Here is a 25,784-nt window from a genome sequence, read left to right on the forward strand (position 1 = left end):
AAATTGACGTACAAGCATCAGTCCGCGTGTAGAGAAACAAATTGCGCTGAAGCAGTTTCGGGCTAGCTGTGTTAAGGCCTGGATAGACCAAAAAGACGCTGGCCGACAATGACAGACGCTTACCCACTGTGGCGTCGGGCCGGCTGTCGGCACGTCACCCTGGAGGTAAAGTCACTGGTTAGATGTGACAAGAATGGCTCGTAGTCCGGAACATATGGGAGATTATTGCCATGTATTGTACCCTTAATTTGTCTTTCATAGTCATCCCTTTGTGCTGGGGATGCTCCGATCTATTGGGCACCGATCCCAATCGGCCGATTTGCGTGAAAAATTACGTGATCGGAATATTCGATCAAAGCCTTTTATTGCCGATCAAAACATCCGATCACCCGCAGCTCATGCTTGGCTGCCGCGAGACGAAATGGCAAAAAAGTTGATTTGTTTAATACGCGACGACGTCCCTCCGTCCAAAAGCATCACTCGCGCCCGCCCGCGCCAGCTACATTGACTCCAATTGAAACGCGCCGTCAGAAAGGCTCCCGAACGCAGCCGCGCCTCGGCTGCGAGCAGACGGGAGGGACGCAACACAAGGCTGCGATAAATAAAGTCAAGGCGGACACTGCGCAGTATAAGCGCCATTATTGCCACATGCAGGGAGACGCATTGTAGGTCACTTGTGGGCAACAGACTCACGATATCATTTTATAATTTACAAAAAGATTAACAGTGACTTTTTTCTCGTTGACAAATGCACAAGATAGTTTGTCTATGCACAAGACAATAAAGTTCCTGAGCCGTTTCAATTTAGGAACTCATTGAATAGTTTATTCGAGTGAAGCCTGCATGCGATTTTTTTGCATCATTAAGTCTTTTGAGACTGCTGAGCTGATTAGTTTCTGTTTAAAACGGTGTTACTAAAAGCTGGTAAATGTAAGTTTTTCAGTCATCTCTGTGGCTGAGTAATTGTTGTGTTGTACGAGCAAGTTTTGTATTTCTTCATGCTTTTGAAAATATATATAGATTTTTGTCAAAATTACGGCAATAATATGGCTGGGTTTTTTTTTCCAGGTCATAATTGGATAATAGCAGTCACCGTAAATAAATGGAAAAATATACAGATATTCCACGTGATCGGAATCGGTATCGGCCGATCTCACTCATGCATGATCGGTATCGATGTCATAAAACCTGATCGTAACATCCCTACTTTGTGCCCTTTTGTTGCAGCGGTCGGACCCAGAAGCAGATCATTGATTATGTGAAAGATTCCGAGCTAAAAAAGGTTCAGTTTGAAAGGTGAGACTGCTGTCCGTCCTTGTTTAAACCTTTGGGCAAATATTTCCATATGATTTGACCTCAAATGTCAACCCCTGGCAGGAAGCACAGTAAGATTTTGTCCAGTAGCAGCATACCCCAACAGTCCTCTTCCCTCAGACCGCAAGTGCCAAAGGAGGTAAGAAACTCATATTACTGGAGAGGAAAATTCAGAGGCCATTAAAACAAAGCATCTCCTTCACTGTCTTCCAGAGTGTCACATCTGTGCCGACGGAAGATCTACCAGACTCGGCCGGACAAGTGGACACTAACGACGCACGGGAACCGCCGGGGGCCGCATCTGCCACCAACGGCTTCCGTGACAACACCGCAGCCCCTGGCTCAGACGCCAGGCACAACCACAAAGGCACGGGCTCGTCGTCGGACAAGCGTCTCCTTAATCCAGGTCCATCCTGCAGGGCAAACAAAGGCAGCAGTTCTTCCATCCCTTACATCGACTGCAGCGATGTAGACAGCGAATGCGAAGTCACCAAGAGCAGCACGGGCTGTAGCCAAGCCAATGGCGGCAATGATGACGAGCCCAATAAGTACACAGGTTGTAATGGGGGCCCAAATGAGAGCTTGTTCAGGCTTGTTAATGGCTTCTACCACACGAATCATCCCGGGTTGATGCAACAGCGAGATGTAAAGGCTCAGCAGCAAAGTACGCTGGCGAACAGAAATGGCAGTGACCATTCGCAGTCCCGCAAGGTTAATGGTAGCTACGAGATCAACGATGATGACAGTCTGTCGAATAATAACGGCGGTTCTTATCATGGCCGCCTGCCGCTCCATAGCACGCTGCTCGACGAGATCTTTCAGGGCCGCGAGAAGCGAGCGGCAGCAGCGGGGCGCCCCTTTGGAACGGGCTCTCAAAGCCAGTGCTCAAGCCCGGTGATGAGCAGCTTCCACCAGCGCGCAAACTCGCTCGGTCACGGCGAGGTAACAAACGGTCACCCTCGTTGGGTTGACGCCGGGCATTATTTCACCAAGCGTCCCGGGGGTGCGTCTGTCGAGGCGCCCGCTGTCACGCCCCCTGACCGCTACGGCAGCTACTCGCCGGTCAACGTCGTCTCCAACCGCACGCCTGCGCATTTGGCCAGACAGTGCAACAACAACATGCGTAATCGCTCCGATACGGATCCGTTCATTCTCAGCCAGCTCACGTCCACACCCATCTACCAAACCGGCCCGCATCACGCCAGGCTGCATGCTCAGACTCCTTGTTCAGCCCCACTGGAGCGAAGAGTGATCACGACTAACGGTAATCATACCGGGAACCTCCCGCTTCCGGGTCAGGCGCGTTCCAATACAGTGCAGCGCCTGTTGGGCCAACGCGGCACGCCCGCGGCTCAGCACAACCGTAACAATCGAAACCAGCCGGTTCAAATGATCGACGGCTCCACCAGCAGCGGCAGCGACACGAGCGACTCCGAGTCGGACACCGGCAGCAGCGCTTGCAGCCGCTCGCTAATGTTCGGCAATCCCGCCGCTGTCAGCTCCATGAATTCGGTCAACTCCAACGGCGTGAGCTCGTCTCCGCGTCCACGCTGCAAATTCTCCTTCGGGAGTCTCCAGCTGGTGGACGGTAATGATGGAGAGGCGGAGCAAGGTTGCTACAATTTCAATGAGGGCGATATAGGCGGTCGCGTTTTCAGCTGCTAAGCCTCCCATCAATGGCATCTACAGTATTCTATTCTTGGTTGCATGGGGGCAGGATTTGGGGTGTCAGGCAATCGCAGCTCTTACAAAGAAATGAACCGTCTCTCATTTTTTTGGATTATGGTGATAGCCAGACTATAAGTAAAAATCCCGTAAAATGACATTCGATGTGAAATAAGTATTTGATTCCCATGCAAATCCAAAGTCAGTACTTGGTCGAGAAACCTTTTTTGGCAAGCAGCACAGCGATGGGATGTTTATTGTTTGTCAGCAAGTTTGCGCACAGATCAGGAGAGATTTTGGGCCTCTAGTTGGCTGGCGCTTGGAAACTTGAAGATTCGGTTCCCTCCACAGATGTTCTATTGGGTTGAGGTCTTCAAACTGATTACACCACTCCATTCATTTGATGTTCTTTTTTCTTGAACCACTCCTTTGTTGCCCTGGCAGTATGTTTTGGGTCATTCTAAGGCTTGAAAACCTATCCAAAACCCATCTTCAGTGTTCTCGCTGATGAAGGGAAGTTTTCTGACTGACTTTCACAGTAGGTGGTTCATCGGCCCTGTACATTTGGCACCAAAACAGCCGTGCTTGACTATGACGATGGTCTTCTATGGGTCATAATAAAAAAAAAATGTAATCCTCCAAGCTGTTGAGTTGATACCAAATATCTCCACTTTGGTTTCATCTGGCCACAAGCCCACTCTGAGACATTATGATGTTCACTGGCCAACTTTAGGGGGGCTTGTAGATGTGCCTTCTTGAAGAGGGGCATCTTACGGGCACTACAAGAATTCAGACCATTGCGGCACCGTGTGTGACCAACTGTTTTCTTGGTGTCAGAGGTCCCAACTGCCTTCAGATCAGGTTCATGCCATGTATCACGCTCCCTTTGCCTATTATGATCATCCTCACTCCGCAGGGCAATATCCAGCATGGAGCTCCAGACTGAAGCGATAGTAATTTTGTGTGTCTTTCAATTGAAATAACGGCAGCAATACTTCGCTTTTCACCAAGCCTTTTGCTGATATTTTTAGGACTTAATCTTGTCCCCATGTCTTTTGACCGCTCTTTTTTTAGTCTGATCCATGTATATTGCAGTAGAAGTTGGAAGTAGATAAATTCCTAGAACAGATGTACTTTAAACAGCCCCTCAGCAAAAATTATGGAATCACCAGTCTCTGAGGATGTTCAATCAGTTGTTTAATTTTGTAGTTAAAAAAAAAAAAGGCTATCACAGACATGACACAAAACACAAAAGTCATTTCAAATGCAACTTTCTAGCTTTAAGAAACACTAGAAGAAATCAAGAAAAATGCGGTTAGTCATTTGTTTTGACCAGCAGAGGGGAAAAATATGTACTCACTCAATTCTGAGGGGAAAAAATTGAACACTTCAGCAAACCACTAGCACATTTTGCACCACCTCTGGCTTTAACAGTTGGCAGTCTCAGAGGCATGGACTCAATGAGTGATAAACATTACTCTTCATCATTCGGGCTCCAACTTTCTCTGATTGCTTTTGCCATATTAGCTTTGCAGATTGGAGCCTTAGCATGGACCATTTTCTTCAACTTCCACCAAAAAATGTTCAATTACATTGATATTTGCAGACAATGACAATGATCTTGGGTGTCTTTCTTCAAGGGATGTTGTCACAGTTTTTGCTTTATGGGTAGATTATTATCATCTTGAAAAATGATTTCATCATGGCCAAACGTCCTTTTAAATTGATGGCATAAGAAAAGTGTCCAAAATATCAACGTAAACTTGTGCCTTTACCTGACATGCAGCCCCATATCTTCAACGACTGTGGAAATTTGCATGTTTTCTTCAGGCAATTGTCATCATAAATCTTTTTGGAACGGCACCAAAGTTCCAACAATATTGTGTGATGATTTATCTTCTTTAGGAAGTTTGATAATCCTCTCCTTTGTTTCAATTGACATCTCTCGTGTTGGAGCCATAATTCATGTCAGTCCACTTGGTGCGACAGCTCTCCAAGGTGTGATCACTCCTGTTTAGCTGCAGACTAATGAGCAGATCTAATCAGATGCATGTGTTAGTTTTGGGAATGCAAATGTAAACACCATAAATCTATGTAGCTCATGCTCACTTGCACATTTCCTCATTCTCATATAAATCAGCCACGGAGAGGTTAATCCTTTTGATATGTTGAAGTGGTCGTTAGTAAGGATGTCCACATAAATTTTTGTGCCAATTGATCACCGTTTTTGGACATTATAAGCAATGAAAGTACAATGATTTCCAATGGAGGGTTTGGAATCGGTTCATCCAGTGACTCCGACCGAACAAGGATAGAACGGTAGGCGGCCATTCTTTTCATTACCAAGAGACGTTATTCATGGAGTCACTTATTTCCTAATTTCTCCCAAATTTATTGATAGAATAGAAAATGACAACTCTTTCCATTTTCCTGATCAAAAAATATATAAAATGAAGTTGTTAGTGAAAACATGGCCATCCCACCGTCCCTTTAAACAACTGAATGAACATCCTCTGAGACTGGTGATTCCATAATTTTTGCAAGGGATTGTAGATGTGAGTTTTGATTGGGAGTATTGGTAATCAGAGTCAGAATTCTGACTGAGTTGTAGAGTTGTTTCCCTCAAGATCTTCTAACTTTTGACTAATAGTCTCTCTAAAACATACCATTGTACCATAGGTGAGCCAACTTTCAAGTTCAGCAGGGGATCCCCCCAAAAAATCCCCCATTGTATACATTACTATTGCAATATGAGTTGTTTGAATCTAGCATACCGTATTACAGACAGTGTGCTTGTTAGGGATGTAAAGATGCGACTACTATGTGGTGCTGACCTGCCATTTGCTCAACAGAGTGGTCCTGGTTACCGTATTAGTCTAACATAACCATGAAATCGACTGACATAATTTAGAAATAATGATAATGTGAATACAAATTTGGAGTTTGATTGAAGGCATATTAGGGTTTAAGAGCTCCAAGGTTCTAAGATATTGACAGTGAACATTTGCTGGAATTATGTTGAGAGCGATGCTGCCAGCAGGGTTGTTGTCTAACGGGTTTTAACAATGTGCCATAACCCCAACTGTATGTTTATATTTTTACATTATTGTTTTGTGCAAAATTGCAAGCGTTCTAAATCCAAAAGACTAATCTATCATACGTAAATTCTGTTTCCGTCACCCAAATTAAGCGTTTTTGTCACCGTTTGCTCCCTTTTCTGTTTGTTTTACTCTTGGCATATTTAGGCGTAGAGATTTGCTTGTTCGTTTCAACCGTAATTGTCATTTGTCATCTTGTGCAATACATTAGTTGAATTTCAAAGCAGACGTGATGTGAAGGCCTTTGTCTTTAGGGCGTCTGGGCTTACCCTGACTGCGTCACCTGTGAACTTTTTCAAGAGGGCGGCTGTTTAGAATAATCCTCCTTTGAATAAGGCTTGTTTTTAGATTGTTGCAGGAGTTTCAGTGCTCACTGCCTTGGAGCTCCCATCCTTTTGGAGCACTTTCAGTGTTAGACTGTATTTTGTATTTCAAATTAGCAACACTTATCTGATGTATTTGAATAGACTAGCGGGAGTTATGATAACCTTTATATACATTTATGTACCGTATTTTTGATAAGTGTAGCTCGGTCACATTGGTGGGTGACGGGCCTTCTTCCAGTCGTTGCACTGTTACACCTTTTTGCATTCACAGTAATCACCAATCAAACATGAACCCATTAACTTGTGACCATTCATGCTGTCTGCTTGGCTTGGCTCCTGGCATGCAACCGCACACACAAAAAACGGCGTGTGTCCTTTCCCTGGAGTCAGATTACCGGGCCTGCTTAAAGTTTGCATTGTGGTGTCGCCACATTAATGAATTTTGTACCAACCTGCTATTTGTTTCTACATTTCCAAACGTTGCTACTGGATGAGAGCCGATTGTGACAATCTGACACCTGTCAGGAAATTGCTTGCTAATTCCTACTTCCGAATGACGTTTTCCCCTTGGCTTGTTGTGATACAAATGTTAACACTTCATGCTTTGTAATGTTACTATTTTTGAGCATGTTTTCTGTTTTTCGGGGCGCTCCCCCTCCCCAGAATGCATGTTAACCAGACAAGCGCCTTTTCTGTCATTTCTGTCAACTCTGTTCTTGCTCACTGTCACTCACTGTTCGAGGCTTTGAAGTGGTTCCAGAATGTTTGAGAAGCTTAGTGGTGCCGATGCGCAGCATCACCGTGTATTACTTGTCTGTTATTTCACAGCGCTGTTTCTTTGGGAACATTTAGGAACCATTTGCCCTACGTTTCCTCACTGTGCACATGAGGGGCAAAACAAAGTCGTCTCAACTCCAGCGGGTGGGGGAGGGTGACAGACGGATACAAGTAAAGTTGGTTTTAACGCATAACGTAAGTGCAAACATATATTTGAACCTCACTGCGTGTTTTTAAGTTGTTCCTGTGGGATTTTTTTTTGTTAGGGGAAGGACGTACAATCATGCACATTCTGGAGTTGAGTCCTTTTGTCTTCCCTCTCATCAAAAAGCCCATACATTGTGGTCATTAGAATATGCTGTACATACAACATCAGCTAGATCGTGACATGATAGATTGTGATTTTGTACTTTCTCGACATAATCAGAGCCAAATTTGCTCGCGTAAATGTTGGCATAGTTTTTTAGGTAATGGGAATTACATGACATGACTTAGCTTGTCTTTTATATTTATTTGTTTTCTTCTGAACTCTAAACCTAGAACTTACTAGATTTGTAAAGGTCAGAATGCTCCCAATAGAACTGTTAAGCATGTATTCCTCAACATTGAGCTACACGCACGAAATGTGTGCTGAAGGCACTCTGGGTTTCTTCACTCTTGTAACTATTCTATTCATCTGTCACCTTTTTTTTTTATTTCCACCTCAAAATTCAAATCTGATTGATTGTCTTCCTTCATCTCTGTTTTTAACACTGTAACCTATTTTTCTCCGCCTGCATCAATTAAAAAAAAAAAAAAATCTAATAATAAAGGAAATGTGCATGACTCTATGAAAAATAGGAGTTGGGAATTCTCTATCCCCGGGTCCAACAGCCCCTGCCCTACCCCATAAACACCTGGACACACCAACTGAAAAGATGCCCACCCCCACAAGCACAAGCACAAGCACAACAGATGTTTTGTGTTGGTTGCCCATTGTGTGCATGTGCCCTGCTCGATGGCTCCTGCACTGTTTTGACTTGTTTGTGTTTGTGTATGTCTTTGGGCACACCGGTAAGTAGTTACGGACTCAGTGGTTTTCCACCAGCATGTGGACTCTTGGAACTTTGCACCCGGGCAAGTATGACATCATGGTTTTGTAGTTCTCTTTTGTAGCATATAGTGAAGTCTAGTCAGACGGCAATCCTGCCTCAGAAATCACGCATGCACGACGTGAGATGTGTTGTCTTGTAGAAGCCTCAGCTTGCGACTAACCCTGTTCTCAGTACTAACACATTTGCTGTTTATTGATTTGTGAGGAACGTCTCTCATCTCGAAATTCATTGACAGGTTGCTTACGTGCCGCTGTTGATGTAATTGTAGTAGTTGTGATGATGGATGTACACAAGTTGGCAGTGAATTTCTACACAGTAGTTATACTTTGTGTTGCATCACATTCACCAAAACCCCATGTGTGTGTCCTCCGTTTACTAGGACTATCTACTGTCACCTCACTCTTTTACCCTAACTGGCCCTCCATAATCTTCCTCTCCATTTTCCCCTCCTGCTCCTCCTCCAGGAAGTCCTGCCTCTGAGGCCTCCCCTCTGAAAAGTCACCACGCCGGGGTGAACGCTAACGGCATTTTGAACGGGGAAGTTCCCGTCTGCTTGGTGCCCCCAAGTCAGCTGTCACCACTTGCCAGCCCCCTGCTCGGTGACGCCGGATACGTTCGTAACGAGGATGAGGATGAGGCCAGGAGGAAGGTGCGCATACAAAACAATGACTTGGAACTGGTGGAACATTTGATCCGTGTTGTTTCATACCTGTCAACGTATACGTTTTCCCCGTATTTTATACGTTTTTTGATCATTTCAAATTGTGTACGCCGTATAACAATTTTTGTACGGGGGAAAAATAATTAAATTTAGAAAAATGTTGTAAGACCGATCTCGTCTTGCCCATTTCGGCTTTAATCTGGAGCGTCCGTTAGCGATTCCGACTGCTAACCTCGGTCGACTTTCACGAGCATAGTGTCCCCCACAACCCGCCACCCGCCGTTGAGCGATAAACACAATAAGATTCTATATAGAAATGTCCGTTCCGCTTCCCCCACCTCTCCCGCTGAGCGACAAATACTGTGTAAGATTATATACAGAAACATACGGGCAAATTACAACGTTTGTAAAATTCAGTACAGCCCGGGGTTGACAGGTATGTTGTTTTAAAGGTCAAGGTGCAAACATTTTTCAGTCTGTTAAAATTCATATTCTCACTGGCAATAGGTTTTATAATACATACAAGTTACTTCCTGCAAGTTGTCAACCACAGATCGATTAGAAATTAAGTTTTACTTACGCATTCCGAGTGTTTCCGAACCTCATGGAAGTTCGAATAATCGTAGCTCTAGGTACCGGAAGTGACGTAGCTATAGCTAAACCGCTCGCTACACCGTATTCCAGTGGTCACCAACGTGGTGCCCGCAAGCATTAGGTAGCCCCCAAGGACCAGGTGAGTTGCCCATGGGCCTGTACCTAAAGTTGGTCACCAGTGATGGGACATTGTGATTATCCAGGTGTTATAGAAGTGATTGTTTGAAAATGTAAACAGTGGCAAGTATTTACAGAAGTAATGTTGCATATTGACATTTATGTTTCCTAATTGTTGTGAGAGATATTTAACATGCTCAGTGTATTCACATACTGTAAATGAAAATTCTGAAGTGTGTATCTAACTGGTAGCCCTTCCCATAATTGCTACCCAAGAAGTAGCTCAAGTTTCAGAAAGGTTGGTGACCCCTGTCGTAGACTGTACAATTTCCATGCGCTACAAACACAGCACATTCAATGGCGAGCGATGTTGTGGAATGAGAGGATTTTGAAACACACGAGCCGACAGAAGGGGGTGTTATTAGACCGTTCATGATTAGTTGTCACTGAATCCTCCGGCTACTGTGACGTCACATCTCCGGAAAAAGCTGAAGATGATTGGGCAAGAGATTCAAACGGCAGACGACACATTCTGAATTTTATTTAGTGATTAAACTGCTGTCTACCAACGACCTAATCACATTTTAATGACAGTTATGCATTGTAAAGGGGGTTCTAGAGGGCTACAGAAAAGTTAAAGGGGGTTCTACAGGGCTACAGAAAAGTTTTCAATGTTTGCACACTGACCTTTAAGTCATACATGAAAGTCGCTCGGATGATTCCATGCCACCTTTTTGTTTGTGTCCAGAAGTTTCCCACAGACAAGGCCTATTTCATCGCAAAGGAACTGTTGACCACCGAGCGGACCTACCTCAAAGAACTGCAGGTCATCACTGAGGTGAGGAGGCCAATAGATACCATACCGTACTGTATTGAAGATGATGGTAAAAACTTTCTTCTCAGCAAATCCCTTCCAGCTGTCTGAAAGTGTTAACTGGCCTCTTGTAATGTTCAAGAACCTGTAAATTGTTTGCTCATTCAGACCAAACAGTTTGGATATTGTTCTTGTGTTGTTTGGAGTGCTGAATTTATTTATTTATTTATTAATTCAGTCATTCATTCAGTCATTTAGTGGGATTGCACAAACCATCTGTGAATATATGCAGCTGGTACAGTGAATTAAAACCACCTACGGGTCAAACACAGAAGGTTCAAGACGCCAGTGATGTCGACCTACGTAGCAGAAATTACTGTAGTTCTGCCGACATTTGGTTTGGGATGAAAACGAATCCTAATCTAATCTTTTTGCTCAGTCAGCTGTTGCTTCCCAAAGGTGGTTTCCAGCCACTTTGATGTGGGAGAAAGGCGTGTGCTGGGCGCTTTTTAAAGCCCTTAAATATTTTCTTTGGCATTCACTACTGAACTTTCAAAATGCCTCCCACCCTTCCTCCCTGTCCTTTGCCTGTTCGAACTGTGTCTCCGTGTAGATTCCCTCACCCTCTTTTTTCCTCTGTTTATTTGTGTCCGTCCCAGTCTTTCCAGCGTATTTCAGAGAAAGATGACGAAGCATTTCCGGTCGCTGTTAGGAACCTGATATCAGCCAACTATGATCCAATCCACAAGTTCCACCAGGGGTTCCTCAAAGAGGTGGAGCAGAGACTGGCACAATGGTCAGTATCGACGTCAGATTCCAGGCAAGGTGTTGAAATGACGGTTAAACGTAATCCAGTAAGCGATGCTGGTTTGACCAGATTTGTCGTAGCACAATCTTCCGCATAGAAAAATACTCAAAATACTTTGTATAAAAAAAAAAGAAAATACATTAAAAGAAACTTTTCAACCGCTTTTAATACGAGGACATAAAAACCAAACATTCGCTATTATTCTTGACGAATGGAAAAAGCATATTTTTTCTCTTTTCATGTTCTTCTCTCAACAGCCTTTGTTGAGTCTGGTCTTTGAGAACCAGTATTGCATAAAAGTCCAAAAGTAAATCCAAAGAAAAGCAAAAACACAGACTGCAGGGTTAATTCTTTGATCCTATAATCAGATGATTTGTGCAATATGCTGACATTGTGGAAACAAAGGGAAAGCCATTCTACAGATTCTATATTATCTACTTTTTTTCCCCACTGGTAAATATTTTCCATTCATTTATTTTTGCGAGAAACGTGACCCGTTAAAACTATTCATTTATCATCAAATGTGAAAGAATTTGTGCTGTTTCATATTTAAAATACGGGAGGGCACCAACGTAAAATTCAGGATGATGCAAACAGGAAAATGTCTGTGCACTCTCTTGAATGGCATTTTAATGCAGACTTGCCTCTAGAAGAATACCTTCTTTTGTACTTTCAGGGAAGGTCGATCCAATGCACACATCAAGGGAGACTATCAACGAATCGGCGATGTTCTATTAAAGAACATTCAAAGTCTGAGGGTACTTGGACTATATCTTACTGCTAGCATGGTGCTATCCCCCTGGCTGGTGTATGAAATAAAGCGTTTACTGCTCCACTCCACTCTCGCATCCACAGCAAATGACGACTCATCTGCAGAAACATTCCGAGTGCCTGGTGGAGCTGGAACGAACCTGTCGGTAAGTGTGCATATGTCCATCAGCTCCTCGGAAAGAATGTTTTTATTTTAACCCTTGCATACCGTTTGCATGAAATTTAACCCGTTTTGACATTTGGCAGCAAGAAAATACCTTTTTCCTAAAATGACCTAAAAGACACCAAAATGATATTTGGCATTCTTTTGTACAGGAACTACAGAGTTTTTGTGCTCTGAGGTTGTTATGGGTGCCTGTGTTAAATTAAGAAAATCGGTGGTAATGGTTAGATTCTTGAAAACAATAAAAGCCATAAATGTATTTTTAATGGGACATGGCTAACAGTGTTCAAAAGTGAGCGTGAAGCAGTCCGGAGAACAGCCTCTTAAGGAACGGAAGTTGCACAACAGTCAAAGGGTGCCTTGTAAGTACCGGTAGCAAAATAAGCATCAATTTATTTGCTCAACAGAAAGCGATAGAAAGGGAGCCATAAGTATACCTTTAAACCTTCCTGACCATTTCCTACAGTGACTGACGATATGGCAGACACGCATAAATGCTGGATTTAAAAGCAAGTGGTTTAAAACATAATATGCAGTACATATAGAGCTATTATACCATTCCCCAAATTCCCACATTTTGACAAAATGTCATAATTAAGGCAAATTTTACATTCATTATTTTCCTCTTCTTTCCCATTTCTCCGCTAATTCAAACCATTCCGACCTTTATATATGAAGCTATAATCGTGTGAAGGCGAAGGCCTTCACGCATATGTTATTCTACACCATTCACCTTTATTTTTATTTTTATTCTCTTTTATTCCTCACATTTTTTTAGCGTGCTTTTATTTCCACAGTTTTTACCTGATTCTCGCCATTCCAACTTTAATGGATTCCAAAAATTTCATGGCTTCCGGGGGTCCCTTTTTTTTTTTCGCCCCTAACAACACTGTTCCCCCAAAATTCCCCATTTTTCACCCCAAAAAGAAACCATTCATTTCCAATGGGACATTCAACACTTCCCCATCTGCTGCGCTGGATATTCCCGCTCATTCCATACATTTTCATAGAGGTCATTCAACTTCATTCAGCTCATTCAACTCACATTACACATCACACACAATTCCTACTTCCCCAAAATTCAAATCATTCAACCTTAAAAAAAACATTTAAAAAAATCACCATTCATTCCCAATGGCACGTCATTCAACACTTGACATTTAAACCATTCCAATTTCAAATTCACAACATTCAGCTCACATTCCACATGACCCTCAATTCCTACTTTGCAAAAATACAAGTTATTCAACCTTTAAAGGCATTAAAAAAAAATCCCAATGGCACATTCACATTATTCAGCTCATTCAACTCACCATTCCACATTGGAGGCAGCATGGCTCAGTGGCAAAGTGGTCGTATTCCAACCAGGAGTTTGTGGGATCGATACCCGGCCATTCCTTTTTTTTCCTGAATTCCTTCTTTCATTGTTTCCTTGCTTCATCGTTTCATGCTTCCCTTCAGCATTTTTTTTATATCATTCAAATTCATTCTACTTCATTCAACTTAATTCAATATCATTCCAAGGCATTCCGCAGCTTTTATTCAGCGTATTCGCCTTCCCACGCAATTTCTCCACAAATTGCATCCTCTAGTAAAATGCGTAAAATTCTCACTATTTCACAGTGAAATTCCCAAATAAAGGGAGCTTTTACAAATTTACCTCTCCTTTCCACATTTCTCAAACAATTCAAACCATTCCTACTTGAAACTGTTCAGCTTTTAAAACAAGTATTGTAAAACAAAAATACTTGCCCTTTTCTCTGAAACATTAAGGATAAATCATTCATTTCTTACACGTTTTGAAAAGATCTGTAGCTCGTTATTTGAGCTAGACAATTATTAGAAGGATATGCTTGGCCCCGAAATAATGTTTATGCATGGAAGATGAAGAGTACGTCATGGTTAAGTCCCTCCTCCATGTGTGTGTGTCTCAGGTCCAGTCGCAAGGCGGAGGCTCTGTGTGGGGAACTGGAGCAGCAGAGGGTGTGTTACCTCCCCTTTAACATCTTCCTCCTCCGGCCGCTGCACCGCCTGCTGCACTACAAACTCATCCTGGAGAGGCTCTGCAAGCATTACCCGCCCACCCATGAAGACTTCAGGGACTCCAGAGGTAATGAGTCGTGCCGCTACTTCGCTCTGTCTTCATAATTATATGTGTGAATGCTGAAGAAAATAAATAGATTAAAACATATTTGGAACATATTTTGCCCCACCTTTTAGACAAAATGGTTAGTATACATACTTAAGGGGAAACTAGACGGAGCTGTCTGCATAGATTCAGCTACTACTACTACTATTTCCACATTTCTCAACCAGGTCAAATGTCCAAATTTCCTACATTCATTGAACTTTTTTCAAAAATTTTCAGTTTTCCCCAAATTCTACATTACCTGAACAAAAAAACAAACATTCAAGTGAAACTGACAAAACGAAAAAAGTTTCCCATTTTTTTCTGTACAGCTTCAAACTGTTCGTCTCATTCTAGGGAACTATTTTTCATGTTTCAAAAATTCCTTCATTTTTCATTATTAACTCTAAAATTCCCAAATTGAGATCTTTTACAGTTTATCACTTGCTTCCACATTTCTCAACCGATTCAAACCATTCCAACTTCAAACTGTCTGACTCCTTCAGGACACAGATGGAGCAATTGTCATGTTCAATGACAATGCATTGCAATTAAAAAAAATATTTGACATATTTACCTCTTTTTCCCCAAACCCCCTAATTTTTTTATTTATTCCCGTTTTCAATGACAACATTCCCAAAAGAATGCGGAAATTTTACATACTGACATCCCCCTCCCACATTTCTCGACTGATTTAAACCATCAACATTTCTAACTGTTCGTCTCCTTTAGGACATACATGAAACAATTGTAACATTCTGCAAACTGCCTCATTGTTATCCAAAAATTCTTTAGCAGAGTCAAATTGATTTAAAAAAAAAAAAAAAAAAAAAAAAAAGATATGAGATAAGTAATGTAATTTTGAAAACATTTACTGTGCAGAACTCAGAAGTCAAAATCCAAACTCTTTTGATGAGATATATATATATGTATATATATATGTATATATATATATATATATATATATATATATATATATATATATATATATGGAGCTAGTATAACAATGCCAAATACCCACTTTTTACTTAACTTTGCCCTTCCTAATTCTCCTTTCACCTTCCTACATTTCAATGATTCAATTTATCCCCCAACATTCCAACTCAGTGTCACTTCTTCAGCGTTCATGTGCAATTTCTCGAGAAATTGCCTTTTCTAGTTTGACATGGGCTTCATCCAAATGTTATCACTGCCTTCTGCAGCGGCCCTGGCAGACATCACAGAGATGGTGCTGCAGCTGCAAGGCACCATGATGAAGATGGAGAACTTTCAAAAGCTCCTTGAGCTGAAGAGGGATCTAACAGGCATCGACAATCTTGCCATCCCTGGCAGGGTAAGACACTTGGTTAATCGGAGTTTCATTTCTTCTCTTGTCCTCTATAGCAATGTGTGTTTTTGCTGGGCTGACAGGAGTTCATCAGACTTGGATGCCTCAGTAAGCTCTCGGGGAAAGGCCTGCAGCAGAGAATGTTCTTCCTGGTATGCTTTAAAGTTATCTTTGATGTATGAGGTTGCAAAATGAATAATTCCACTGTTTTCTGCCTTTTTCTCTCTAGTTCAGCGACTCCTTGGTGTACACTAGTCGGGGGATGACTCCATCCAACCAATTCAAAGTCCATGGCCAGCTACCCCTCTTTGGCATGACGGTATTCCTCTCCACTGCTGAAAATAATGTTGTTGGAGTGGACCTTTATTTGAAGATGGAGGCTTATCTCTTTTGATTTTTGGAACCATTCTGCTACTCCAAATCCAGAAAAAAAATGCCTGTTGTATTCAGGGACGGAGCCAGAATGTGGCTTCGGGGCGGGCCTATAAAAATCAGGGTGGGCCTGAATATTTCTCTCACTTTGCACAATCCTCCTGTCCCGGCAAATCGTACATTCAAATAAAATGACAAACCGAATAATATGAAGTTCAGATCTTCCTTAGACAACCACAATTATGCCATTCTTAATATTCAATAAATAAAAAAATAATAATTTCATAATTTACTAAAAATCTAAAAATATGTATTTTTTCATGAATCTCACCGGGTGGGGAGTCTCTCAATCTGGGTGGGCCTGTGCACACCCAGGCCCACCCATGGCTCCGCCCCTGGTTGTATTCAAGGTTATACAACATGTTGCTAGAATATACTTTTTCTGGGTTTGTGCACTTACATGCGCATATGCAGATTACAGAGAGTGAAGAGGAGTGGGGCGTCCCTCATTCTTTTACCCTGTTTGGAGAACGGCAGTCAGTGGTGGTTGCAGCCAGGTACTCAGCAACACACATTTATACAACATTTCTTGTTTTATTTTTTTTTTTGAAAGTCGCCAAACTAGTTACCAAGTCTTTCCTGACATACCTCATATTTCAAATTCACCGATTAAAATAAATAAATGAATAAAAAATTTGAAATAAATAAAATAATTAAGTAAATAATACATAAATTAAAAAAAAAAAAACGTATTGACCTAATTTGTAAAAGTTAATTTTAGATCTCCTGGCTCCCTCCTTCTTCCCAGTTGTGCAGCCGAGATGGAGCGGTGGGTGGAGGACATCAGGATGGCCATTGACCTAGCTGAGCAGAGCAACGGCCTTCACATGGATCTGCTCTCCACCAGCCCCTCTGATCATAGTAAGGATGCATTGGCACGTGCAATCCAAGGCTTTGTTTGTGTCATTCTCTTCAAGCATCATTAAAACTGCTTTCGGCATTACACGATACAAGGCACGGGCCATCGCCCATGCTTTTCTGTTTTCTTTCTTTTGATTTTCCTTTTGTTTTTTGCTGTGGTGTGCAAGCAAAAATTGAACTCATGACAAACTTTCTGCCACTAGGTGGCGGCAGCGAAATACACAACATGCAAAATACCCACTTTTTACTTGACTTCACCCTTCCAGTTCACTGATTACATCAGTGTGACAGTACAGGCGCAGTGCTTCTGTATGGATTCTACTGAAGAAGTCGTCTCTAAAGCAGTGTTTTTCAAACTCTGTGTGCCGCGGGAAATTATCTTATTTGTGTGCCTGTGCGGTCTATTGCCTTGGCAGCGTAATCATGTACTTACTACAATGTAGTACTCTTCCATACCGCTAGATAGCAGCAGCGGGTAGCTAATTGTCTTTGTTTAAAGACAAGCGAATTAGTGACGCATGTTTATCCAAACAGGCCCATGTTTCACACTAAGTATCAATATGAAACATTATAAAATACTTTTTTCTTTGTGTTGATTTAATTCCTATTCAAGGCGTTATGATATAACGTCATTCATCAATGTTAAAAAAATGCTTATATAAACCATATAACACTTACATTGTTAAAATAAGCTTTTTTTTTTCTTCACAATTTCAGGGGATTTTTTTTCAATGGAATAAATGTGCCTTGACTCAAAAAAGTTTGAAAAACACTGCTCTAAAGGACCCCCTGATCATTTTAAAACCAATCAAACATAACTTCCATGTGTACCACTAAACGCCATAGTAATTAAAAAGTTGCCTATTATCGAGGAGAAAAAGTCCTGATGTTAGGATAACATTAAATTGTAAGCTATGAAAGATGGAATGCCATGCATCCTTTACAGCAGAGGTCTAAAACTCATCTTATGTTTTGGGTACATCTAGGCCGCGTCAAGAAAAGAAAGAAAGTACAACTTTTCAATCTTTATTAATATGTCTTTATTAATAACAGTTCGGAACATTGACGATTCTTCAGAACAAGATTGGTGACCGGGTCCTCTCTCTTATCTTCCTGGTGCACACTCAGCACGTCTAGTTGAGTGATCGTATCTAATTTCATGTGCACCACTACTTTCACCGTGCATTCAAGACATGTTGGGAGCCCCTGTCGTCAACCAAAAAAAACATTCCGTCTGCAGTTTTTTTTTTTTTTTTTTTTTTTTTTAATTGGCTGTTCGCATTGGAAGCCTTTCTCTTCACAGCAGGTTTTGAAAGACATGACTGTGATTGGGTGCCATGATCTCTTTTCTTTCCACTTGATGTCACTTCAGAATTACGTTTTGACGAAGGCTCTCCTGAGCCTAAGATATGGTAGCCCATAAGTGATTGAAAAAAAAAAAAAAAGGGCCCAGGGCTATTATTAAACTTCAATGTCAAGTAGTAGGCTGCAAAATATTTATGTAATGTGTATGACTTGGCTACTGGGGGGGCAGTATAATACACTCATGTAGACACAAAGATGAGTTTCACAGCTACCATAGCTAAACTACTCTTATCTGAAAAAATTCTCAAGGCACCACTCTTTACTAATTTATATTCATTGTAGTCCTGTCTGTTGTTCCCCAGAGCTTCTGGAAGAAGGGGGGGCTGAGCACGAGTCCGAGGAGGAGCTCTGTGGCTCGCACTCATCTTTGGAGCGCCAAGCTCAGCGCGGTAACACCACGGTGCATGTGTGCTGGCATCGCAACACCAGCGTGTCCATGGTGGACTTCAGTATTGCTGTGGAGGTAGTTGCACTACTTTTTCTTGGTGATTCCCAGCCCTATGCTTTGGTTCTTCAAATGGTAGCCTGTAGAATGCTCGCCCCCTTCTTCTGCTCCTGCTGTTGTGTAATCCTGGTGCACAACAACTGTCGACCGCGAGTACATCAACGGCGCTGTGATAGCAGACGTTAACATATTTCCAAATATTTTTTCCGTCCGCAGCAAGATTCAAATTCCTAGACCCGATAATTCTCAACATGTGGTTCGGTAAGTGGGCTTCCCCTAGCGGTGTGCGAAAGAATCCCTGCCTGAGTACAGCTTAGTTCTATTTACTACGGCGCCTATTTTCAACTTCCTTTTCTTTTATATAGCCCTCAAATCCTACTCCATCCGTCCGCTTGATTATCTACTGAATACACCACACATGTCCAACAGTAACTTTCCGGGACTATTTCGTACTCTGAAAACAAATAGCCTGTCATTTTGTGGCACCTTCTTCGTGAACAGAGTCACTGCAATTGATGCCACCGGAGCATGACATTTTCAAAATCTATGATGGTAAACGACCACCATTTTTCAGACAAATGTTTTACACCAAGTACCACCTCAAAAAAATATTTTGCTCTCCAAGGACCACCTTCATGGCCAACATTCAAATGCAGTAGCGTAGTATGCCTAAATGTTCATCAAAAATGAGGCAAAAGTTTTATTCTTAAAACGTTTATTTCATATTATTGTAAGTCCCTGTAACTTTGCAGTTTTATACATTAATTTTGCGGTTGAATATAGGAAAATGAAAAAAAATGATCCAACTTCATGTTTTGGGAGCGGCACCATACCACACACTGAATACCACTAGTGGTACATTACACGTACCACACTTTGGTACACTTCTGCTGTAATTGTTTATGATACTGTATGTACCATGAAAGTTGTTTAACACTACAGTCAATAATAATAAAAATAATAATGTCAGCAATTGTTCCCATTGATCTGCTTTTGTCCCATGATGACAAAACGGAAAGTGGATACATTATGACCACTTTCACAATCTAGTTAAGTTGTATCAAAATTTCTCACTTGCTGACCAAAGGCTTTGGTTGTAAGTGACCACAATATATTCCACAAGGCATCTTACATAGGATACTTTCTAGTATTTGTGCAAATGAAAACGTTTTGAATGACATTGACTCTGGGAACATTTAAAATGACCCATTACTTTCACAAAGTGAAATCTGTCGTATATGATTCATGTCATGAAACCTATAATAGTATTTGTCCTTGTTAATCTTCATATTGATCTACATTTTCTTCCAGAACCAGCTCTCAGGGAACCTGTTGAGAAAGTTCAAGAACAGTAATGGTTGGCAGAAACTCTGGGTGGTCTTCACCAACTTCAGCCTCTTTTTCTACAAGTCACACCAGGTTCGAGAAATGAAAAAGACAAGTTACGATTACTTTTACTTCGTGTTCATGAGACTTAAACTTAAACTGCATGACCTGGAATGTCTTCATTTTCAAGGTAGTGTATAATTTATTTTTTATTTTTTATTTTTTTTGGAAGGAATGTTTTGGTTTTTTTGTGGAGTGCCGGCATGAAGCAAGTATCATGGGGCAGCTCTGAAGATTGAATTATTCATTCAAGTGCTTTCAATTTCAACTATTATGCTTTCGATAAATTTGGGAAAGAATGGCAACTTAAAGTGAAACAACTACAACGTCTAACTTCATCAGTCACTATAAAACACACAAAAAAAAGATAAGATAGACTATCATCAATTTAGCTCACTGATATTCTAGCTGGTCAAACATTAACTAAACTTTATATCAGTTATGTATTTAAGTGAGATGACAATAAAATAATAGATAATACAGAGACTGTTTCGGGCCCATAAAAAAAACAATGCAATTGTCAATGGGTTGGTACAGCTAACTAAGGCAAGTAAAAGATACAAAGTGCAAGGTAGTGTGACCTAACCTATTATTTGCAAGTAATGACTCACTTGGCTTTAAAATTTAAGAATGTGATAACAGTGAATAAAGTTGACAATTGCGGTCTCCCGACAGGATGACTACCCCCTGGCCAGCCTTCCTTTGTTAGGCTACTCGGTCACCATCCCGTCTGAATCGGAGAACATCCACAAGGACTATGTCTTCAAACTTCACTTCAAGTCCCACGTCTACTATTTCAGATCGGAGAGCGAGTACACGTTTGAACGGTAAACAGCTGCTTACTAATACATGCAAAGGCGCATACTGTAAATCTGCTGTACATGTATGCATAAAGTACTTTAAAAAGTTGAGGACATTGGTCTTTCAGGTGAAATTTCCCGGATGAATCAAAAATGCACTATAACCATTAAAAGGTCAACTTCAAGCACTAAAACACTGAACTGTAGGATGTTTGTATTAAAAAGTTAAAAGATTCAATTAGGTTCACCTATTTTACGTTCTCTCCATTTTAGGTTCATAGTGAAATTTTACCTGAATGCCAAAATCAGCGTCATCCCGTTTTGTTGCAGGGAAGCAATTATCTTAATGTATTTCACCAGGTGGATGGAGGTTATCCGCAGTGCCACGTGCTCCGCCAGCCGCTCCCTGCCAAGCACCAGAAAAGACATTTATTGATAACCCCTTTCCCCACCGGGGAAGATCTGGTTTGTCCGCTGCGTTCAATCCAGAAAGACTTCAAATACACACCAAATCATGGCACTTTGCACTAGTTAATATCTACAAATTGTCTTTTCATCTTCATTTTCTACACACACATACTTGGGAGGTTCTTCTCTGTCACCATTCACTTTCTGCACAGCTTATTTGTATTCATAATGACATTTGCCTGTTTACCTCCTCCTGGCAATAGTTTTTTTTTCCCACCTATGCACACTGCCATCACAAACTAGACTGATCTGTTGAACACTTGTCACAAATGTTTGGATTGTACCGGTCTGAAATTATTTCACGCACACACTAAAGATGGTCATTTATATATCGGTAAATGGGTTTGTTTTCAATGACAATCTTCAGAGCTGGGCACTTGATCTTTTTTGCCGGTCAGACCAAACCTGGGTACCCTTCCGGCCTGGACCCTCCGGCCTTACTCATAAAAATGATCGCTTCCGGTACCCGGCCCCCCACCCCAAGTGTCCATGCATGACGCCAGGAGAGATGCTAACGGCTTTTGCCTTGCGATCAACAATAGAAATACAGCACTGCATAAATATCATCACATCTAAAAGGAGGCAACAAGGGGATTACAGTATACAGTAGAGTAACATATCTAAAAATGGATGCAGAAAAGTGGGGGGGGGCCCACATTTTTACCTGCTAGAGCGTTTTTTTTTTTTTCCTCTAAAACGGCGTCATGAATAACGGCGAAAAAAAACAAGTCGCTTACTTGAATATTATTTAAAATGTATTGTCTTACTTTTGGCTGTCATCACCACCACTTGTAGAACTCGTGCTGCATCTCCATTTGTTGAAAAATGATTGCATTTTTTCTGAGCTCCGCCTCTGTTCTGTGTCATCCTCCTCCTTCTTCATATTCCTTTTCTTCTCCGCTTTGTGCAGACCGAACGTGTTTTTTTTTTGTTGTTTTTTTTAAAAGCTTTTTGCAGACCGAACGTGCCCAATGCAAGTAAGTACGCACAGTTGGTAGTGGCACATTTGACGCGTTCGGAGGCCATTTTCGTCGTTTCGCCGAGTAGGTTGAGAACCTTTGACCGCCTCGCGAGCACGTCACACGCACGAGGGCCGACTAGTGGGCCGGTACTACAATCCACCTCCGACCTTGCTTTGTCCAGCCCTTTTTTAAAAAACTTGTCACCCCCCAACCCCCCGCCTCAAAAATGGGCGTCCGGCCCCAGGACAGATTGCCCAGCTCTGACAATCTATTTACATAACTGCAGTGCCACTTTTAAAAAGGAACACATCTTTTCCCCTCGTTTTGCAGCAACTTTTTGTACAGTCCTTTGATACACTGTGAAACGACCTGCTTTGCTTGATTCCTCAATTCATGATGTACTTTGCCACATTTTTGTCTCTCATTTATACGGACAACCTTCTGAAGGATTTGTTTCTCTTCTACAACCCTGACATTTTTCTACTCTAAATAAAGATGACAACAGTGCGTTTGTACTCATGAGAAAAGATGTTTTGTCCAGAACAACACAGTACAGAAAATAATCATCTTGAGCAGAGTGCAATTGCAGCATAATGGTAGCATTCAGCTGCACTAATGGCAGAGTGTCAAACATCGCAGTCATGGTTGCCCTCAGAAGGCCATTTATGCATGAAACCATACAAGTGTGATTATATTATTACATAATGCAGACAAAGCACAATAAGAGCCTTTACCCAATCAATAAAAGGTTGGGGAAAAAGTGCGGGAGTGCACAAACTCGCAGAACAATGGGACAAACGGCATCCGTGGCAAGCTTTAGGACTGAACGTACACAAGCCCGTGATTGCCGTGGGAGTCGTAGTTCTCGTAGTGAGGCAGCGAGGGCCAGTCCGGCTGATACGTCGTCGTGCTGTACACAAAGGCCTCGGTGACACTCCCCGCTGCGTCCCTCTCCTCATCGTCGGCCTGCCCCAGCCACTCCTTCACCGTAAGCGTCACCAGAGTTCGCTGATACATAGTGGGAGTTTTTTCAAAGCCATCCAGAAAATTCAGCAAGCGCTCATCCACTCTATAGAGCTCGCCGTGAACCCTGTGACCCTGACTTGGGAGGTTGAGGAGGAAAGGGATGTTCCTCTTGCCAGCGATCACTAGGGGGAACCTCTCAGTCGTGATGACAGAGGCAAGCAACTGCGAAGCTCCAATGCTCTTGTCCAGCATACGGAAGTGGTTTGGCTGCCCCCTCTTCAGAGTGCCGTAGACGAAGACTCGAGCCATGATTCAGAAAAGGCGACTTATGAAATGACAAAAAAGTAATTATTACAGATAAATATCTTGTATTACTATCCAATATCTGTATTTTAAGCAGAGGTGACAAAAACTCACACTTGAAGTAGAAGTACACGGACATGTATAAAATGTTTTTTTTTTTAAAAGACTGGGGAAGCAGAAGTACTGATTCAACTCTTATACTTAAAGGGGTAGTCAACCTTTAAAAAAAAAATCTTCACTAGAATATGTTGTATACCCCACTAATATAAAACATCCATCCATCCGTTATCTATACCGCTTATCCTCGCAAGGGTCGCGGGCGTGCTGGAGCCTATCCCAGCTGTCTTCGGGCAGTAGGCGGGGGACACCCCGAATTGGTTGCCAGCCAATCGCAGGGCACACAGAGATAAAGATCCGCATTCACAATCACACCTAGGGGCAATTTAGAGAGTCCAATCAACTTACCATGCATGTTTTTGGAATGTGGGAGGAAACCGGAGTTCCCGAAGAAAACCCACGCAGGCACGGGGGAGAACATGCAAACTCCACACAGGGAGGCCGGAGCCGGGATCAAACCCACGACCTCTGAATTGTGAGGCGGACGTGCTCGATCACCGTGCTGCCCTTAATATAAAACGTGATTTTGATTACAATTACAACCAGTCACATGCACAATCACACCTGAGGACCATTTCGAGCAGGGGTAGGTAACTCCTGTTCCTCGAGAGCCATATCCTGCCTGTTTTAGATCTCTTGCAGGATCGTTTCAGACTACTACCGAGCATGCTGATCATTTGAATCAGGCGTTGGAGTAGGGAGAGACCCAAAACAGGCAGGATATGGCTCTCGGGGAACCGGAGTTCCCTACCCATGATTTAGAGTGTTCAATTAACCTTCCATGCATGTTTTTGGGATGTGGGAGGAAACCGGAGTACCTGAAGAAAAGCCACGCAGGCACGCGGAGAACATGCAAACTCCACGCAGGAAGGCCGAGGCCGGATTCGAACCCCCGACATCTGCATTGTGAGGCGGACGTGCTAACCAGTTGCTGACCGTGACGCCCAGTTTTGTCCCGTGAAAGTATATAATAAAATATTGATATGAAAAATATGACGGTTTTACACACTTGTGTTTGCAAGAGACTGTATTGGTTTGATTTGTAAGAGCTCAATTCTATTGGGGATTATTGTATTTATCCTAGATTTGTGATCACTAAATTTGATGTTTTCCTTTATCTTGAATGAAAACATCCAGACTCTATTTCTTGAATGAAAACATCCAGACTCTATTTGAAGAGCTGGCATAAACTACTGCCCGTGTGACCAATGACCCTATCTGAACCAGCTCCTGATAATCTACATATTCACGTATAATCTAGTTAGTTAGTTCCTCGTTGTATAGCATCTTTTCCGTTACACGACGCGCGGCCAAATACATTTACACACCTCGCTTGTTGGTGATCAGCGACACCGAAAATTACTTTACCTGAAATGAATGCTCAGCTCCAACCATTTGAGTCTTGCCGGAACGCACAGACGTGTGACCCAGTTTAGACTGCTCTTCGTTGATCGAGGTCACGTCCGTCCGTTTTAAATCAGAGGCTCAATCCATAGAAATATAATTACGCCTTGAGGGCTGAATCGTAAATTGCCTTTGCCGCCATATTGTATGTGGCAAAATTGAGCGATTGATGATGCCTCATTCATTGTCTGCAAATTTTCTATACTCAAAGTCAGATATCCTGGGATGAAGACTAAAAAAATACATTTGATTATCTTTGCCTATTGTAACATCATTGTGCTAATAGAATGTGCTGACCTTGTGACTAACTCTATCGACACCATGATATCACACATACTTCCAGGTGGCAAAAGCTCAAGCGAGCTACGATGCCACCACTGGACCTTAATGCAATATTTATCACATAGTGTTATTAAAAAAATACATTGATTAGAACTGAAACGTACTAATATAATAGCTCCAATTTGACTGAAAATAACAATTGCGCTGTGTACTGTACTGTGTTTTATGATGATTTATTTTCTATTTAAAGTAGTTATAAACTTTGGCCAAATCCTTTTCTGCTTTTTAACAAATTTACAATCCAAAGGAAAAAGATCCCAAAACACTAACTAGAAT

General features: G+C 41.9%; 2 protein-coding genes across 6 annotated transcripts in view; one reads left to right on the forward strand and one right to left on the reverse strand.

Moving 5' to 3' along the window:
• The window catches only part of LOC147153647 (FERM, ARHGEF and pleckstrin domain-containing protein 1-like), a 47,503-nt gene extending 24,612 nt beyond the window's left edge, over nucleotides 1-22,891 (forward strand). For 2 of the 5 annotated variants that reach the window (XM_086033738.1, XM_086033744.1), the window contains exons 11-28: nucleotides 1,228-1,296; nucleotides 1,378-1,453; nucleotides 1,528-1,720; nucleotides 8,739-8,923; nucleotides 10,395-10,484; nucleotides 11,120-11,256; nucleotides 11,945-12,026; nucleotides 12,124-12,185; nucleotides 14,137-14,312; nucleotides 15,533-15,663; nucleotides 15,741-15,809; nucleotides 15,887-15,976; nucleotides 16,504-16,586; nucleotides 16,838-16,950; nucleotides 18,618-18,778; nucleotides 20,072-20,179; nucleotides 20,822-20,973; nucleotides 21,307-22,891. In XM_086033738.1, the coding sequence (XP_085889864.1) occupies nucleotides 1,228-1,296; nucleotides 1,378-1,453; nucleotides 1,528-1,720; nucleotides 8,739-8,923; nucleotides 10,395-10,484; nucleotides 11,120-11,256; nucleotides 11,945-12,026; nucleotides 12,124-12,185; nucleotides 14,137-14,312; nucleotides 15,533-15,663; nucleotides 15,741-15,809; nucleotides 15,887-15,976; nucleotides 16,504-16,586; nucleotides 16,838-16,950; nucleotides 18,618-18,778; nucleotides 20,072-20,179; nucleotides 20,822-20,973; nucleotides 21,307-21,382 (2,053 nt within the window). In that variant the 3' untranslated portion in view covers nucleotides 21,383-22,891. Of the gene's footprint in view, nucleotides 1-1,227; nucleotides 1,297-1,377; nucleotides 1,454-1,527; nucleotides 2,927-8,738; nucleotides 8,924-10,394; nucleotides 10,485-11,119; nucleotides 11,257-11,944; nucleotides 12,027-12,123; nucleotides 12,186-14,136; nucleotides 14,313-15,532; nucleotides 15,664-15,740; nucleotides 15,810-15,886; nucleotides 15,977-16,503; nucleotides 16,587-16,837; nucleotides 16,951-18,617; nucleotides 18,779-20,071; nucleotides 20,180-20,821; nucleotides 20,974-21,306 lie in introns of all 5 variants that reach the window. The other 3 variants (XM_086033769.1, XM_086033753.1, XM_086033760.1) reach the window with 3 other exon arrangements.
• Nucleotides 21,914-25,298, reverse strand: LOC147153649 (gamma-glutamylaminecyclotransferase-like). The gene is made up of 2 exons (XM_086033802.1): nucleotides 25,131-25,298; nucleotides 21,914-23,667 (listed from the first exon to the last, which is right to left on the reverse strand). The coding sequence occupies exon 2, from the start codon at nucleotides 23,649-23,651 to the stop codon at nucleotides 23,193-23,195; it is 459 nt and encodes a 152-aa protein (XP_085889928.1). The 5' UTR covers nucleotides 23,652-23,667; nucleotides 25,131-25,298; the 3' UTR covers nucleotides 21,914-23,192.
• Nucleotides 25,299-25,784: the final 486 nt, after the last annotated feature.

The sequence above is a fragment of the Filicampus tigris genome, chromosome 1 (assembly GCF_054856515.1).
Source record: "Filicampus tigris isolate MCC_2025a chromosome 1, RoL_Ftig_1.0, whole genome shotgun sequence".
NCBI lineage: Eukaryota > Metazoa > Chordata > Actinopteri > Syngnathiformes > Syngnathidae > Filicampus > Filicampus tigris.